The 19644-nt window shown below is 42.7% G+C and overlaps 1 protein-coding gene across 1 annotated transcript in view; it reads left to right on the top strand.

Moving 5' to 3' along the window:
• CNTN5 (contactin 5) overlaps positions 1-19644 on the top strand; it is a 447440-nt gene that overhangs the window by 276707 nt on the left and 151089 nt on the right. Inside the window, exon 8 of the mRNA XM_063127114.1 lies at positions 10621-10802. Coding sequence (XP_062983184.1) covers positions 10621-10802 — 182 coding nt within the window. The remainder of the gene's footprint in view (positions 1-10620; positions 10803-19644) is intronic.

Raw genomic sequence — 19644 nt, 5'->3', positions numbered from 1 at the left:
TCCTTCAGGGCTAGTGAGGCAGTCAAGGCAGCGTCCACCAGGGTGGGGGGGGAGCTGGAAGAGAGGACCTTGGCGGTGGTAAGGAGGAATGGGGGAAAGGGAAAGAACAGAGGAAGAGGTGGTGAAAGCCACGGGGAGATGCATTGGGAAGGGAAAGCGAGGAGGAGGAGGAGGAGGAGGAGGAGGAGGAGGAGGAGGAACTGGTGTAAGAAGCAGCCAGGCTGGATGGGGAAGGGAAGGAGAAGACAAGGAAGAGACAAGGTTGTCAGGATGTATGTGGGTAGAAAGGAGGTGGGCGGTGGTGATGGTGGTTGGAGGGAGAAGGCAAGGAGGAGGAGGGTAGTGGTGGCAGCAGTGGCAGTAGCTGCCACTTAGGTAGGCAACAGAGAAGAGATGGTGGCAGCGTGTAATTTATTGCACCAAAATAAGTTGAGATGGTCCACATCTCATTAGCTGCCCATGCATTGAGATCATTTTATCAGGCCCTTCTCTTGATGTCCTGCCTTCTGAAATTAGGATGGTAGTGACCACTGAGACGGATTGTTCAGTGGTGGCACCCCAGTTTTGAAATGCTCTCTCTAGGGCAGCTCACTTTGAATTTAGTAGTAGTAGTAGTAGTAGTAGTCTTAGTAGTCTTTAATGCATTTGTATACCGCCCCATAGCCAAAGCTCACTGGGCAGTTTACATAAGATAAAAAGCACTTAAAAACAATATATAAAATTTAAAAACACAAAAACATACAATATACACATACATTTAAAACCACTATAACAACTAACTATGAGCCTAAAAAACAGACCCAGGCCCATTACATATTGCTAAATGCCTTGGAGAAGAGAGAAGTCTTGACCTGGCGCTGAAAAGATAACAATGTCGGCTCCAAGTGGGCCTCATCAAGGAGATTGTTCCACAGTTGGGGGGCCACCACAGAGAAGGCCCTCTCTCTTGTTGCCGTCCTCCAAGCTTCCTTCAGAGTAGGCACACAGAGGAGGACTTTAGAGGTTGAACATAGCGTTTGAATAGGTTCATGTCGAGAAAGGCATTCGATCAGGTTGATCTTATGTCCGTTTGTTGCCAAAGATGTGTTTAAAAAAAAAAAATCCCCCAGGACTTTGTAAACATCCGCTGAATGTTATGCTTGCTGCTTTATTCCTCCTTTTTAATTTTGCTATTGCTCATTTTCCTATATAATGATAATGATAATAAGGGAAAGTATTCTAAATGTATGATATGAATGCATAGGTCAGATGCCCTGGAATGTGATAGTTCTCTCCTAGTCCACTGGTTTACAAATTGGATTCCGGGAAAACTTGAGTTTCCTTGGAAACTTATCAGAGGCTGTTAATGAGAAGACCAGTAATGGTTAACAGGGTTCCCTGAAAGACATCTTGACTAATGCTACCAAATTATTTCTGCAATAAGCAATTGCAAGGAAGCACGGGGTTGTGTTGCAAGATGTGTTCATCATTCACATAGGACAGTGATGAAACACAGCCGATCTGGTCAGTGCCTTGTGGATGTACCTCACATGAGAACTATTGTTAGTGGCTGACTGATAAATGGAATGAGTAAATAAATCAATACAGATAAAGATAAATAATAATAATAAAATAAAATGTATCTACGCAGTGCAAATCCTCTGCAACAGATAGGTATAACAATCACCTCCTGGCAGATGAGATTACAAAAGATGGACCCATATTACATTAGTTCTGAAGGAGCTTCATTGTCTGATTATTTGTTGCTGAGCCCAATTCAAGGTGCCAGAACTTACCTTTAAAGCTCTAAACAATTTGGAGCAGAACTACCATATGAACTCGCCCAAAAATTAAGTTCATCAGAGGAGGCCCTTTTCTGAATTCCTGTTATAACAGAAGTACATTTGCATCAACATTCAAAAGCAAAATTGATATAATACATAAATTGTATTAATTATGTAAAGGAGTATTAATCATACTTTCTGATGCAATTGTACACCCACACGCACACTACATAAAGCTTTTCTAAACCAAGCTGTTAATCTGCTCTATGCTGTATCGCAGAATTGGAATCAGAGCACTATATGAAAAGTGTTTCCTTTCATGTTTTTCTGCTACATAACCTCTAGGTGGCACTGTGGTATAATGGAATAACAGAATTACACAAGCGGAACAGTTTTCCTACACTTTCACAAATAATGCTGCATTTTCACTGGTTTTAAAAAGAACTCATTGCAAGTGTCATTAAAAGACAGAAGGGGAACTGGAGGGTCACAACATAATCTAAGTAACCCATAACCAACCATGAATAGCAAATGATGAACACGCACTAAATGCCTCATGTAGAAAAGCTCACAGTCCTTTCTAATATAATAATTTCTAGTAATTTGCTAAAGAAATGTCTCTGTGTGTGAGAGAGAGAGAGAGAGAGAGAGGGAGAGAGACTTTAGGTTTAAATTAAAGTTTGATTCAAAAAATATAATGATTTTAAGGTAGAGGCATGTTCTGTATGAATCAATTTCATGCCATGGGCAGGGGGCGGGGCAGGACAGAATGGCATGTTCTTTCCCTGTTAAGAGCAGCTTCTCCTGCAGAAATCAGTAAGTAGGGATGGCTGTCATGGGGAAATCCTGTTCACTTTTGACTCAATGGATCCCAGCGAATCAGTTCCTGAAACCCAGGAACTTTTCCACCTTTTTTAATATGTGCAACCAATGAGGCCACTTATGCTTGTAATTTTATACAATTTGCTCTATTTACAGCAGCGATTTTGCACAAATTGTGATTTTCATAAATTGAAATTTCCATGTGCGTGCACATACACCAGGGTGACCATATGAAAAGGAGGATAGGGTATCTTTAACAGTTGCATTGAAAAGGAAATTTCAGCAGGTGTCATTTGTATATATGGGGAACCTGGTGAAATTTCCTCTTCATCACAACACTTAAAGCTGCAGATGCCCTGCCCTCTTTTAAATCTGGTAACAGTATAGCTGCAGTATAGCTCCTGCAGCTTTAGCTGTTGTGATGAAATGGAAATTTCACCAGGTGTGACATGCACACAAATGACACCTGCTGAAATTCTCTTTTCTATGCAACTGTTAAAGATACAGGAGCCCTGTCCTCCTTTTCATATGGTCACCCTAACATACACACACAAACACATAAAACAGAAAACCGCAAGCTTGCTGGACTTGCCACATGATGATTCAAGCAAGCTCAGGGATGGGTGAGTCCAGGGGGTGCGGGGAGCTGGCGATAAACATTTTCAGCTGCAGATATCAGCAGATTAGGAGGGGAAAGATGTCGACATCCTCACTGAGTAAGTGAATGCAACTCATGAGTGAAACCAAGAGTCAACAGGTTAAGGCTGACTCAAGTCTTAGCTAGACCTACAGGATAATCCTGGATGGAGGAGGGGTGATCTCGTGTTGCGATTAATGAGAGATCTCACCCTCGTTTACACGTCAGGTGCAGCGACCTCCGGAAGAGAGGCGTTGCACCCGCCATTTTTTATTTTTAAAGAGAAAGGAGTGCTCAAGTGACTAGCTGTGAGTGTTTTTTTAAAAATTGATTTCCCCCGCTCCCTCCACCCTACCACCAATGGACGCAGCTTCCTCGCGCGGAGCTGGCTCAAGCTGTGGCAACGAGCCACACCTCAGCCCGGGACCACAGAAAAAGCAGGCCCAAAGTGTAGGGCTTTATCCCAGGGCCAGGGAGGGATGATCTCTCCCTGATCCCAGGATCCCCTGTGCATCATCTGGACACACAGGGATGATCCCGGGGTTTGCCCCGGGATAAAGGCTGGCCTAGCTAAGGCCTCACAAGCAAGGAGGAGGATTTTTGGGTGTTTTCTCACCAAGACTCTGAGAAAAAACCTCTTTGTCTTGAGTTTTGTCACACCTATCACAAAAGGGGTAAGAAAGGCTGACAGCTAACACCGTCATTATCTCAACCCTAAGTTCACAGCCTCTGTTGTTAAGCAGCGGAGAGTAACTCAAAGCAATAGTGAAAGAGGCAGATGGTTTAGGTCTTGCGGCCCTTATCTTGCCTTTCCAGCCATCAGTACACAATCAGGGACCACAAGCTACACCGAAACTGCTTTTGACTTCATTCTGTAATAATGTGATGGATGACATTTCAGGCGGCATGTGACTCCTGGAGGCTGAGGCGGGAGGTAAACATGCATGAAATACCCTTTTGTCGTAGGTTTTCATCTCATCCTACTTCCCTCCTCCTTCCCACCCCACCCCGCAAATTAGCATTTACAATGTTTCTATTGTCGCCTTTCACCAGGCAATCATTAACGAACAGAAAGTCTTTATTGTTCAGCATTTTCAGCAAAAATAAACAAATGCCAGCTATTACTAATTTCCAAACGTCATTTGCTCTAGGGCTCTATAATTTTGCTTTCCTCGTGATTTTGGCTCAGGCTGTTTCATGCGGCTTCTGTTCCATTGTAACTTTGAGAATGACAAATATTCCGGAGAGACTTTCTGTGGTAGGTAACTGGCAAGCGTCCCTTAGAAGAGCCAGGGCTTTTAGTTACAGATTAATGATTTATTAATAGTGTTTATTTGGAACTGCCAATCACCGCAGGCCCCTGGAATTAAAAACTAAACTGGAAGAAACGCCATATGTGTCTGTCAAACTCAGGTCAGGCGATTTGATAGCTTGAGGGACAGAAATCCTGGAAGAAGAAAAAAAGGCCCAGAAAACAAAGCCTTGTGTACAGAGAGTATATCTGTAGTAATCGATGGTCTACATCCAGTAATTTATTCTTAATAGGTTAACCAATAATAAAAAAAGTTTCATCAGGTAAAAAGGTGTGTGTGGTTGATCAGGCAGCAGTGGAAAAAGTAATTGTACAAATGAAAGCTGTAAAAAAAAAAAGTAATATAAATGCAGTGTAACATCTCTCCTATCACACTTGCTGCTGTTCAGGATTCCAGATAGCTATTACTATCAACCAGATCATTCCAGTCTTCTCCTTCACATCCTATTGCCCATTTTTCTTCTTCATCTGACATTCTATCTTCCATCACCACTTAGCATGCTCTGTCCTCATTGGGCTGGGGCTGGGCCAGGGTGTTTGGGGATGACCCCTAGGTGGTGTTTTTTTTAAAAAAGGGGGGTTGTACTTCTGCAAAACTCAGGATTCCACCCAAGTGTGTTGAGACCTCCTTCATATTTCTCAGTGGCCAATTTGGAGCTTAACCACCTGAGTTCACTATTAGAGGGAGTGATAACACATGGATAAGGCACCATCTTAAAAAGAGGCATTCCCCCTTTTTTCTTAAATAGGAGTGAATGCCTTCTCTAAGATGATCCCTCCGACAACACACACATCCATCAACTGAGGATAAAGGAAGTCTGCTCCTTGCTTCAGGACTATAGTTTTGCACCCATGTGCAAAATTAATTGATTTATTAATCAACTAAAACTCACCAGATTAATCACTTAAGATTCCTTAAATTGTGTGACAGCCCAAATTATTAATTTTTATTTATTGTGGCATTTATTGGTTGCATGACCTATCACAAACGGCATCTGAAGCAACACTCAGAATGAAAATCATTATAAAATTGTCATCACAATGCACTGTACCATTAAATCAGCACCTTAAAATAGAACAGATAATCTCCACGAAACAGGATATGCAGCTCAGAACAATGTCTGCATCATCAGCCAGGAGTAATCAAAATATCCTTGCCTGTTGGCAAAAGGCCATTTGGCAGTCCAACGGATTTCATAGGAAGAGTATGAGTGCCATCATGGAAAGCACTAGAGTCTTGTGTCTTTGTCAAGCTCATCTGGGTGATAGATGGGACAGAAAGAAGGTCTGAGGAAACAGAGAGGAAGGGAGGGAGATGGTCCTTAAGTAACCCATATAATTCAACCATACTTTCTGGAAGATGAAAATCTTACTTTCCACACATTTGAAGGATGAGAATGTCGTTGAAAAACATTCAAAGTGTGTGTGTGTGTGTGTGTGTGTGTGTGTGTGTGTGAGAGAGAGAGAGAGAGAGAGAGAGAGTTGACATTTGAATAAACAACAGTTACATCCACAGTTTTATTTATGTATTACAGCTAGGCCACCGAGGTGTTATACAACTAATGTAAGATAAAACAATTTACCTATTTTTCAAAACAAGAACACACACAACATGTTAATCCAGCCATTAAAAACATTAAAACATTAGCACCCTCAAAATAATTCAAAAGGCTAGCTCAGCCTAGCTCAGCCTGGTGCCCTCCGGATGTTTTGGACTTCAACTCCCATCAACCTGAGCCAACATACCCAATGGTCAGGAATGTTGGGAGTTGTAATCCAAAATGTCTAGATTTTGCTCTGATCCAGCAGGACTCTTCCGAACATAAGAAGAGCTGTGCTGGATCAGACCAAAGGTCCATCTCATCCAGCATCCTGTCCATGGGAAATCAAAAGCAGGATAAGAATGCAAAGGCTGTTCTTCTGGAGGATTCAAAGGGTATAGAAAACCTTTAATTATCACTGTCGATATTTTCTGTACTTTACATCCTTCTGATTTCAGTGTTTACATACAGACATACACACAACTCTCACTCTCTCTCTCTCTCTCTCTGTGTGTGTGTGTGTGTGTGTGTGTGTGATTCAGCATAACACTTAATGAATCTGATGACATGGACTCCAGTCCATGAAAGCTTGTGTCATAATAAATATCTTAGTCAAGTGCAACAAGATTCTTTACTGTTTTTACTGGACTTGGCTGAGGAAACCATGACAGAACAGAAGGAGTTCCCACTTTCTCCGTGATCAAAGTGGTTTAGCTGGGATGGCAGCGTTACCTGTCATGGACTTATCCTTCCCCAAAAAGGGAAAGAAGAGGTGTGAACACTGAAAAGAATTTAAATTAAGTTAATTGACTCTGCAATCCCAGGGGCCATAGGCAATGCTGGATCTCCGCCTCTGACGACAAAAACTGCTCCCAGATGCCTTGGAAATGTGCAAGGCCCAGAGCCGGCCCTACCATTAAGCAGAGCGAGGTGGTCACTTCAGGCAGCAGAGGCTGGCAGGCAGCAACAAGGAGGAAAGAGCTGTTTGCCAAGCAGCCTTCCTTTGCCCCCTAAATGGGCCTAATTACCTTGAGATGAGATGAAGAATGCTGTCCCATCGCCAGTGTTGAAGGAAGATGCAACTATCAGTCCAGTCAGGTTTCATACATGGAATGGAAGTGGGTACCATCTTGTTCTTCACCTCCGGCAGAAAAATAACTTGGGGCAGTTTGGCTATCAGCCCTTCTCTGATAGCCAAACTCTAACATCAGAGACAAGGGAAAGGAGGTACGCTGGTTAAGACAAAGAACAAAAATGCTGCTCCTCATAGAAACATAGAACAGTACAGTTGGAAGGGGCCTATAAGGCCATCGAGTCCAACCCCCTGCTCAATGTAGGAATCCACCCTAAAGCATCCCTGACAGATGGTTGTCCAGCTGCCTCTTGAAGGCCTCTAGTGTGGTAGAGTCCTCCCTAACTTTTGTCTGCCCAGCATGAGCCTAGCAGGGTTTTGGATTCCTCAGAGCCTCCCATTTTGGAGTTCCTGACCACTAGAGGTAGGATTACTCTGTAAATTTCCCAAGTGGTTTTCACATGTATTTTAAGAGAATATGTTCTTCTCCTGTATCTTTCAACAACGTTACATGTAATTTTCCAAGAGGAAACCAAGAGTAAATAAGGTGTATCAGCTTCTCTAGTATTTCTAGAGACTCTGTTTTAGACTAAAAAAAACCCCGCCTACGTAAAAATATGTGCTCTTTTTTCCCCAAGAAAGTTTTATCACAGTATTCTTGGTTTTTCATCATCCTTCTATTTATTTTTTTATCAAAGTCACAGAGGAGAAATATCTGCATATACATATCTCCATATATATTCATGTTGGATATAAAATCCATGTGACTGGTGACTTCGGCAAGGAAAATAAGATTCATTAAAGCAAGTTACAACTTGCCTTTGAATAGCGATTTGCAATTTGGGAGCAATTTCCTTTGAAATCATTAAAACTTTACAGCCAAAGTATTTTACTCTCCTTGAAAAATTGGCTTATTACCTCATCATCAGAGAAGGGGAAAAAGTAAAATTTTGAAAGAGACTTGTTAATGGCCTAGGCAATGACATTAAAAAAAAAATCTTTCAGCATCTCTCCAGCTGTAATTGATAGCAGTAAAGTTGATGCAGCATACAATTAAAACAAGATAAAAGTCTGGTTAAATCTATTCAAAGTTTGCTATACCAAAATTGCTTAGAAACTTTTGTAACTCCTGAACTAGATGGAAGAGAGTCTTTATTTTGTCTGAAATATATGAAGCTGCCGTGTACATGTTCAACATATAGCCAGCATTGTCCATATAGCCAGCATTGTCTTCTGCTCTTCTCATCATCAGTTACCTGATCCTTTTATGAATGAGGATGCCATGGATTGGACCGATTTTGGTAGGGCTGTGAATCCATTCTGGATTTCAACCAGAATCAGCCAGAACTCTAAAAGGTGCTAACCCTACCATCACCATCAACCGCCCCCCAAAAATAGGTTCAGCACCTTGGAGAGCTTCTTTAGAGTTCTGACTGAAACCCACAATGGATTCACAGCCCCAACTAAATCAGATCTACCAGGCTCTACTGGATTAGTCCTTCTCTATGTAAAGCATGTGCTCAACCATGAGCTATGGCTCTTACCCTTCACATAGAGGGTCACATTGCCTAATATCTTTCCCTGATCCAGCCTAAGTGTATGGTGATACACCTGCCCCAACCTTGACATCCCAGGACATCCGCGTGGGACTAGAAAGTTCCAACATGGCTTACACTCTCATAGAAGCCAATGTTTATAAGCTGATTTCTCAGGCCTGTTTTTCAGTATAAGTCCAACAATTGACTATTTAATGTGTACCTACATCGAATAGATTTACATGCACAACCCATATATGAATGTTCTTAGGAATGGCCAAAGGTGTGATGTCTGAGTTTGCTAAAATTCACCAAACATCGTCCCACCGCTAGCCTCGTGCTCATTTCCAGTTTGCGTTTGTGAACATTGCTCGCTCTGCATGAACAGGAAACTTTAAGAAAATCAAGCAACGATTGAATGGGAGATTTGTGCAAATCTCCCCAAATTTGTGCAAATTTCTTCCATCGACTTAAGTGGGACTAATACAGTCAACTAGGGAAATTTGTGCAAATTAGGTCATTTTTGCAAATTAAGTAATTTGAGCAAATCGAACTTGGACTTGGGAACGAGATGAACGCAAGAACATGTTTGATGATTTGTGAACAGTTGTGAACCCAACAGTTGTCAGTGGTATTGAAGTGCACTGACAACTGTTGGGGCCCATTTACACATACCATGTGCCACTTTCATACTGCTTTCATAGTCCCATATCCTGCTTGGTGTAGATTAGGCCTCAGGCTGTCCCCCCCTCCTTTTTTTTTTACCAAGGCCTTCCACTCTTGAAACTAAGGAACGAGCACCCTTATCAGTTGGGGAAATGCAGACCATGCAGAGCTGTGCAAAGCAACTACTGTGCATTGTCTGTTAGTAGGGAATTTTTTTAAAAAAGCACCAGCATTCATGGTGTGTGAATGCAGCTGTGAGAACCAACTCTGAAATCATAAAATTTGCCAATTGCTCTAACAAATCAATGTACTTATGCTGTAAGGTTCTTACCTTTTCATTTTTTATATATTTTTTTCTTTTTTAAAATTCTCTTTAAAGCCACTTCCTTTGCTGGTGGCTTCAGTGGCAGAGCGGCAACAGCAAAGCTCTTGCTATAATTATTCTTCCTTCCCAGAGTGCTTCTGGGAAGAAAGCATAGTGGCAGTTAAAGCTCTACTGCTCTTTAAAAAGTTTTTTTTAAAAAAAATGTAGAAGAAGAGACAAGGGCAAGAAGCCCCTTAACCCACCTCAGTCTATTCCCTCAAAACTATGGATTGAATCATGATCCACAAAATGGAATCAAAATGGCCACCAACAATTCACCATCTGGGATAAGGTAGCGAATTGGGAGCATCCATTTCAGTCTGCCCCGAAGATTCCACCCTGAAACAGCCACAGATGGGGGAAAGTGCACAAAAGTATGGATACTATACGTTTGCCATTCTGGCCTCCACAAAATGGCAAATTTCCCAGTGAAAATCAAACTTCTACAAAAGTCACTGTAGCACTAACAAGTGTTAGAGTACTAACAAGCCTTAGCACTCATAAGACCAGAATGGACAGCCTCTGCTCCGTAGTGACTTTGCTCAAAGGTTAAGCCTGGTGAAAGCACAATATAGTTATAGAAGTAAATGTTTGCATTACATTTTTGCTGAAGTTCCGTGATGCTATTTCTTTGAGCCCCTGAAAGGTAGCACATTCAGTTTAAATCCCGTAGCTTAATTGCTGGGATGACTTAACTTTCTTTCCTATAGTCAGGAAGCATCCATGACAGCAATGGCACTTATTAAATACCCTCAGTTGAAAGTGAAATATATCAAGCAGTTCATGAGCCTTAATTGTGATTACACTTTATTGCTGCTTAGACGATTAAGCACTTAAATTAGCAGGTAACGGGATCTATATTCTTAATGGAAGGAAGGCGCTAATCATGACTTCACTAAATATTTCAGCCCCGTTCCAACCATCTCGTGGAGGAAAGTTAATGGCCCCAATCCGAGCAAAGCCCGCCTGCGGAAGTCCCAAGCAGTGCTCGAGATTCCGAATGTGCAGCTGGAAGACGCCGGGACCTACGAATGCAAGGCCGAAAACTCCCGCGGAAGGAATGTCTTCCGAGGACAGCTGCAAATATACAGTACGTGGAGAAGTTTATCTCTTGCAAAGGGCAAAACTAACCAGTGTTCTCTCCTGGCTGCAAATGAGCATGTCCAGATAGAAACACTTTGTCACTAAGGCGATAATCCTACGCTTGCTTTCCTAAGAATAGGGATGTCAGAGGAATCTGGTTTGGAGGTGGAGCTGGGTAAGCTTTTGCCAGCTCAGCCCCCCAAACACCAGCTCACAGATCCCTCAGCTGGCTCAACTCATGCATGCCAAGTCGGGCAAGCTCACATTTTCCTGCTTGGGTGGTTTTTGTGCAAATCAGGATTTGCGCAAATCTGAACTTGCACAAATTCACGACTGGGAATATTTACAGAAATCATGATTTGCACCCATTTGCATCCATAAAGTGCGCAATTTGCACAAAATTGCAGGCGTCCATGTTCCTTTATATCTTCATTTTTATGCAAATTGTGCTATTTATGGTCATGATTTTTTGCACATATTCCCAGCCACAGATTGATGCAAATCAATGGGAATAAATTCAATTGAATGCAGTTGGGTTGATTTTTTTTAAAAAAAAAACTTTTACATTCATTTATAAAACAATTCAATACTGCCTTTTAGCACTAAAAAGAACCCCAAAAGCCCTTTACAATGATAAAATACTAATGCAATTAAAGAGCAATCAAAGTCAAAGCAAAGCAGGTCAGCAAAACCAGGACTAGATGAAATTAGAACAGGTTTAAAGCCTGGCAGAGCATAGGAAAGTAGAAGGGGCCCAAGTGAGCTCCCTTTCCCAGTTGGGGCACTGCCACCGAAGGTCGTGGCCTATGTCCCCTCCGATTGCACCTGCCTTGTGCACGAGATACAATGCAGTGCTTTGGAAGATGATTACAATTGTGGGAAGTTTAGTTCTGAGTAAACCTGTACGTGATTGCACCGTAAATAGCTTTAAAGAGAGAGGAACAGAGAAAGCAGGTACTAGCATTTCAGAGCTGCGCCTGGCTGGATTTGACCCAACTGCATCTTCTGAACCTAAAGGATGTCCGATGGGAATTCAGCCTGGATGCTGCTATCTGATTCTTGCAAAAGGAGAGAACTGCAGGGTGGTCAGACCCAGGAGACCAGTGAAGATGCCTCTTACCCACAATAGGACAGAGTGGGACATGTGGTACAGCCTGATCCAGTGAAGACCGATGGCTCCAATGTCAGTGGGGTGGTGAAGCCGCTCCAGACTTCAGCCAGAGCTGGTCAGAACTCTAATGGAGCTATCCAAGGGCTGACCTTATTTGGGGTTTATTTATTCATTTATTTCATCCTAGGTCTCTATTGCCCAATAGCCGAGGCTTTCTGGGCGGTTCACAAAAATTAAAACTGCAAGATGCAGCATACAATATAAAATATGGAAGCTTAAAATCACAATATAAAAGTACAACCAGAATAAAACCGAGCAGCAACGCAGAGTTTTAAAATGCAAATTTTAAGCATGGATTTAAAATGCAGATTGAACACAGCAAAGCTAAAAGGTTAAGATGCTAAAATGCTAAAATACTAGGGAAATAAGAAGGTGTTCACCTGGGGTTTAAAGGAGTACATCGTAAGTGCCAGGTGAACCTCTCTAGGGAGCTCATTCCACAGCTGGGGGGGCCACAGCAGAAAAGGCCCTCTTCCTGGAAGCCACTCACCTCACCTCCTTTGGCAGGAGCTATCCAGCACCTTGGTTAGCTCCTTTAGAGTGCTGACTGGTTCTGACTGAAACCCAGAGTGGATTTCTGGCACCACAGGCATCGGAGCCACTAGCCTCCACTGGGCTGATCCATATACAAGCTTGAGAACAGGATTGCTGGGCAACAAAATAACTCTTCTCTGCGTGGGGGATTCAGGAACTTTGCTGGCAGCGTTTAACAAGGCCGGCTAAATTAGACAGCAACCCCGCTAGTTGCTTGGGACTGCAATATGCATACTCGGGGGGCGGGGGGGATGAAACAGTGCATGATCCAAGAGGCCGTGCGGATATCACATTGTGCTGCCTGCAATAAAGCAAGATGTTCCTCGACGGCCTTGCACGGAGCCCATTTCAGTCATCTGAGAACTGTGCTGTATCGAGGACTGGTTAGCATGTGAATGTTCAATCACCAGTGGAGGTTGGTGGCTCCGAAATCAGTGGGTCAGTGAGTCTGCTCTGGGTTTCAGGCAGAACCAGGCAGAATGCTAAAGGGGCAGAAGAGGGAGATGGGGATTGCGCCAGCCTCATTTTGGCTTCCTGTAAACAGACCAGGGATGCTCAGTTCTATGAGTGTGCCTGCTGTACATGCTCATTCCACCTCTAATTTACATTTCTCCTCACCATGCTAATATATAAGATCAATGGCGAAGTAGAGATGACACTTATCAATGCTTTGGGTGCCCTTGCTTGGCTTTCCTGAAAATCATGGCTTTTTAGCCGGGGAACAAGTCTTGGTTAAAAGCCTGACATGGACACTACAAATTCTCCTTGCTGTGGGTTCACTGATTTGTAAAAAAACCACCATCTTTTACCGAGAGGTCCCTTGCACAGCTTCCGCCTGGCTTATGGGATGGAGCCTGTCGTTCTGGGGAATGCTCCAATTTGCATTCATCCTTAGGTACTAGTTTTTCTGTCTTCCTTAATCATGCTCAGAGTGTCAGTTGAATTTGATCCAGTTCACCGTGGATGCTTTGGGGAAAGCCCAGAATGCACGGAGGCAGCCTGTCGGCTCTCATGCAATCACAGGCTGATTTGATTCCCATCTTACCTAATGCTGACAACCAGATGTACCATGATTGCCGGATACAGCTGACACTTTGGATGCGATCACTGCATCTGTCTCAGCCACTTGGCTTGACATTCAGCCCTGCAAGTGACAAAAAAAAAAAAAACCCACTTCGTGTTTGATTTCGCTAGACCCACAATGCTTGCCCGGCTTTCTGTTTTGAAGAGGTGCAACTTTTCCTCCCACTACATTTTGGCCACCTGTGATTTGTGGTTGTTGTTGTTGTTGTTCAGAATCTGGTTGATTTCCTGGCCTAGGACAGGGTTTTTCAAACTTTCTACCTTCAGGCACTGCCGGTGCTAGGTTTCGAGGGCCTTTGGGCAAGATGCCCACAATGCAGGACCCTCTATCTTCTTACCCCTATTGCCACCAGTTCCTGTTGCTCCTCGTCCTGTTTCACATGGTTGCTACTTCTTGCTTGCTTGGCAGGTAATGAACCAGTGAGCAAGCTGGCAGTGGCATCTCCTGCCGCTCCTTTTCACCACCACCATTGTCTGGGCCAGAATGAGAGGCAGGTGAACAAGCAGGTTGCCATGGCAAAGAGGAGGAGCAAGTTGAGCTCTTGCCAGTGGAGTGGGGTGTGGTCCACCAGCAGGTGCCCGGCCATCTATACCTTTGATATTGGTCCTGCCTTCAGAAAACCATTTCCACATGGACCTTTCTGCTCAGGAACAGCTGAATATTTCAGAGGATTCTGGGGAACGTTTGAGGACACACATACTACTACTACTACTAATAATAATAATAATAATAATAATAATAATAATAATAATAATGTAATTATTTCTTACCCGCCTCTCCCTTTAGATCGAGGCAGGGAACAACATTAGTACAACAATACGATATAAATCAAATACATAAAATTAATTAAAAGAGCATATAAAACCAATACAATATTTTTTAAAAAAACAATCAAGACATCTTAAAATTCTTGGTTTAAAATTCATCTGGGTAATACATGCATGGGGCTGACCAGTCTTGTTGGATCCGTCTAAACTGTGCACACCTTTTATCACCACTACCTTGAATTGTTAGGACATAAAAAAGAGCACTGCTTTATCAGGCCACAGGACTATCTAGTCCAGCATCCTATTTCTACAGTGACACGTCTCTCCCAGGAAACGTGAGCTTGCTGAAGTTCTCCAAATTCCATCCCAAGCTTGTTCTGATTCGAGTCCATATCTGATTGCAAGCTTTGAGGGGGTTTTGCATGAAAATCCATGCGTACTTCTGTGCATATTTTTCCAAATGTACTCATTGGTTGTGCACATCCTTGCAATGCACACATTCCTCTTACATTGATTAAACATATTGGTGCACATTTTTCAAAAGTGTGCATTTATTCATGCACATTTTTTCCCATATGGATGGATGCTGTTGAACATTTTCCTTTTTAGTCCAAAAATCACATTGAACCTTAGATGGTGTTGGAGTCTGTGTTTGTTCTGGAAGGTGCAAACTGGGTAAATCCTGATCAAAAGTGAACTGAAATGAATTTCTCGTACATCCCTAAGTCAGGACATGAGTTCAACAAGTATGCTGCCCCTGATTCTGGAGGTGGCATATAACCACCGTGGCTAGTTGCCATTGAGAGATAGCCTTAGGCCGTTTCTACACCTAAGGGTTATCCCAGGAAAATGAAGGATCATCCCCGCCTGCTCCCAGGATCCCCTGTGTGGCATTTGGATGCACAGGAACGATCCCAGGATGATCCCAGGATATAGGGCTGGTGTAGACATGCCCTTAGCCTCCATGAATTGGTCTCACCCTTCTTTAAACCTGTCCAAGTTGGTGGCCATCACTACATCTTGTGACAGCAAATTCCATAGGTTAACTTATGCACCTTTTGTCTGTTCTGAATCTCACACCATTCAGCCCAATGAATCTCACACCCCAAATTCTATTTTATGAAAGTGGAAGAAAAACATCTCTCTCTCTCTCTCCACTTCTTCCACACTATCTGCAGTGTTATGCACCTCTAGCACCTTTCTTCTAAACCAAATAGCACCAAACATTGTAGCCTTTTCTCAAAGGGGAGTTGTTCCTGCCCCTTTGATCAGTTTGGTTGCCTTTTCTGCAGTTTTGTTTTGCACCGAATTTCTAATATCAGCCTTCCACAACCTGGTGCTTTCTTCCAAATATGTTTGACTATAACTCCCATCATCCCCAGCTACTGGCCATGGGGAAGACTGTCCTAGGTGTCAGTGGTGGCAGAATATGTGTGAGCATGCATGGATTTGGGACATTGGGAAAAACTTCCTGACTGTTAGAGTAGTATGACAATGGAACCAGTTACCTAGGGAGGTCATGGGCTCTTCCACGCTAGAGACCTTCAAGATGCAGCTGGACAACCATCTGTCAGGGATGCTTTAAAGTGGATCCCTGCACTGAGCAGGGGGTTGGACTTGATGGCCTTATAGGCAACTTCCAACTCTACTATTCTATGATTCTATGTCTATACCATGATATGGTAGTGGTGTAAGAGAGAGTTCACACAGATAGGAAACAGTTGTGTTTTCTCTGTGTTCAACAGAAGGGCTCAAAATCCTTTTATAGGGGTTTTTTTGGGGAGGGGAAGGGTTTTTTTCTTCTTCAAATAATCCTAATAGCATTTCAGTAATTACATGCCAACAAAACATTCCAGACCTGAACATCTTATCAGTGCAAGCCTAATGTCCTCAAATATGTCTAATTAAAGGGAACAATTGGCTGACTTGGTTTGTCTCATTAATTTGTGCTTTCTCATAAATGGAGAATGATACCCATTTATCACAAAACAGTCTTTGCTTGAGCTACTTTTTTGTAAGGCACATATAAAATAATTTATTTATTTTTTTAATTTGCAATAATAATGTTAACAATCTCTCTGCTGTAAGAATCCTTTTGCCTTTTGATTATTTGCCTCTTATTATTTTTTTTCTGAGAATTGCATGTTTATCATCCCAATTTGACTTTTTGACCCCAATTATTTGAATTACATTTTGAAAATTGATAGGAACATTACAAATAATCTTCAATGGATTTGTTTATTTAGTTATTTATTTTATTTATTAAAACATTTGTATCCCACCCTATATCATTAGGATCTCAGATAAAATCAGAACAATGTAAAACAATAAATTATATACACAGCTAAAAACGTATTAAAATGGTAACAAATTAAAAACGGTAGAATTTTTTTAAAAAACACACGAATGGAAACAATTAAAACTATGTGCAAACATGGAGAATTTAGCTCTCAAAGGCTTTGATAAAAAGCTATTTTTTAACTTGGCGCCAAATGAAGCCAGTGTCGGCACCAGTCAGGCCTCCAACAATGTTGGAGGGTATTTCACAACCGGGGTGCCACAACAGAGAAGGCCTCTCCTATGTCCCACCTTTTTAAGATTATTCACAACAAACTGTCCTCTCTAATTCATTACCCAGAACTGAATGCTTTAAGGGGTTGGATAAGAGCTAAATGCAGTAGTAGACTACATACCATTACTATCATTTTCCAGAAGTCTAATGTTTGGAGAAACCATTGGAAAGAGGACACATGCTTCTTCTTCCATCTTCACTTCATTATTAATATTCCTAATAAACTCTTTTGTGAAACTGAATAGTAATTTGATTGTTAGTACTACATTTTGTACTGATGGATTAGTATGCCATTTTATCCTTCTGATTTCAGAGAGTATAAGCAGCAGGTTGGTTCCAGACTGGGTCATGCTTAGAATGGACCCATTGAAATCAGTGGGATGTAAGTTACTCATAACTAAAGTCAGTGTCATTGATTTCTGTGGAGCTACTCAAAGTATGGCTTTGGACACAACCCTGTTCATGTTTAGATATGAGAAAGGCCTACAATTCCCAGGATTCCCCAGCCAACTTTACCAGATAGCATTATCATCTTTCTCTTTTTTCCACTCTCACCTTAGGGCCTTGCTAAACGATGGGTTAGCCTGGTGTAAGCTCCAGGCCCGCCCCTGTGCATCCAGATGATGCACAGGGGATCCATGCTCAGGCAAGGGTAACCCTCCCTTGGCCCAGGATAACTGGCACCGCTTGTGGCCTGGTATTTCCAATGGTCTCGGGCTGAGCCCAAGACTGCGGGTATGTAGACAGGTCCACCGCTTTTCCTGGCTACAGCAATTACTCGCGAGTAGCCGGGAAAAGCCGCAGAGAGGGTGCAGTGTTCCACAGGAGCGCTGGGCCCATCAGGGCAGGGGGAGAGATCGGGGTGGGGAGATCGCAGGGGGGAAGCGGGGATTGTAGGGGGGAAGCAGGGATCATGGGGGGAAAGTGGGGATGGGGAAGCGGGGATCGTGAGGGGGAAAAGCGGGGATCGCGGGGGGGAACCGGAGATCGTGGGGGGGAATCGTGGCCAGGGTGGGGAAATCAGGGCAGGGGGGAGCGGGGAACCCTTTTTTTAAAAAAAAAAAACCCAACCCTGCCTGTTTTCGTCGCTGGTGCGCTCCTGTGCACCCGGGCCCTTTAAGGCTTAAACAAAATGGCGGACATGACAGGGCTTTCCTTTACCCCGTCGCATCTGACGTGTGGAAAGGAGCGACAGCCCATGCTACTTCTAGTGCAGACTGGCCCCTCCTCACCACTGGATTTTCAGGTAGGTCTAGCAAGGCCCTTAGTCTGAGTTCCAAAGTAATAGGGACATTAAGAATTCAGTTGGGTGACCAGGAAAATATTGTAAAATGGGGTTCAGAAGATCATTGGCCATTTCTATTAGATCCTCTATGACTACTTGTCTTTTTAATAGCTTACTGTACGCTCAGTCTTTTTGAATGTAACTTTTGTTGACTACAATAAATTGTTGTTGTTGTTATTGCCACCTTAGTGGATTTTGCTTGCTGCAACATGTGGCGGTGTTATCTAAAAACAAAGTATTCTTTTTGCTTTACAGTTCACATGCAAGTTCATCCAGGTTTAATTAATGTGATCAATATTTTATCCACAGAGGAGAATAAAGGGAAACACCCTCTTCTAAAATGACACTTGCAACCCAGAGTTTCCACATGTCATGGTCACTTCTTTCGTTGTCATCTGTTGTTATTATTATCATTGTTTTAAATTCAGGATGGTTTGCTAGTTCTTTGTTGTTGTTTTAAAAAAATATCAAGCTTTCTTGGATACTCATGTATAATCTCAACCTTCAAAGTATGTGTTCCTGTTGCTGGCCAGTGCTTGTCTGGAAATATTCACATGGAAAACTAAAAGCATAGTCCTATGAATGTATGTATTATTGCATTTATATCCCGCCTTTTTTCCTCCAAGGAACCCAAGGCAGCGTATATAATCCTCCTCTCCATTTTATCCTCCCAACAACAACCCTGTGAAGTGGGTTGGGCTGAGAGTCTGTGACTGGCCCAAAGGCACCCAGTGGGTTTCCATGGCCGAGTGGAGACTAGAACCCGGATCTCCTGACTCCCAGTCCGACACTTTAGCCACTACACCATACTGGCTCTCATCTATGTGCATTTATGGGCTCATCTACACCAAGCAGGATATTCCACTATGAAAGCAGTATGAAAACAGTATATAAAAGGCAGGCGCCACACCAAGCAGGATGTAGCACAATGAAAGTGGCATGAAAGTGGTGTATGGTATGTGTCAATGGGCCCCAACAGTTGTCAGTGCACTTCAATACCACTATAAAGCAGCAGTGTGGCTCCTGCCTTTTATATACCGCTTCCATAGTGGAATATCCTGCTTGGTGTAGATGAGCCCTACGTGCATCTGTGCAGAAGGCCACCCCACTGAGTTCAATGGGGATTGCTCACATCTCAGTGTGTACAGAGTTGCAGCCTAGATAATAACTTGCTTTATATTCTTCGTAACCAATGTGACGGGCAAATCTGTCATGCCCTACTTGCAACTTCTCGCAACTCCGATTTGGCGACTGGTCAAATACCAAATAGATTACAAGATTTATTTTTAAATTCAGCCCAGCACAGGGGCTGTTATTAAAGTGCCTTATTGATTTTATTCTGTCCAAAATAAATCCTTCACTGTGCTAACTCTCAATTACTAGCCAGCCCTGCCAGATATATTATTCTGCATTCCTAGATGTCAAGGCCATTGACA

This window comes from Elgaria multicarinata, chromosome 5, assembly GCF_023053635.1.
Source record: "Elgaria multicarinata webbii isolate HBS135686 ecotype San Diego chromosome 5, rElgMul1.1.pri, whole genome shotgun sequence".
NCBI lineage: Eukaryota > Metazoa > Chordata > Lepidosauria > Squamata > Anguidae > Elgaria > Elgaria multicarinata.
Note: the sequence above shows the minus strand (reverse complement) of the source record. Positions and strands in the feature narration are given on the sequence as shown.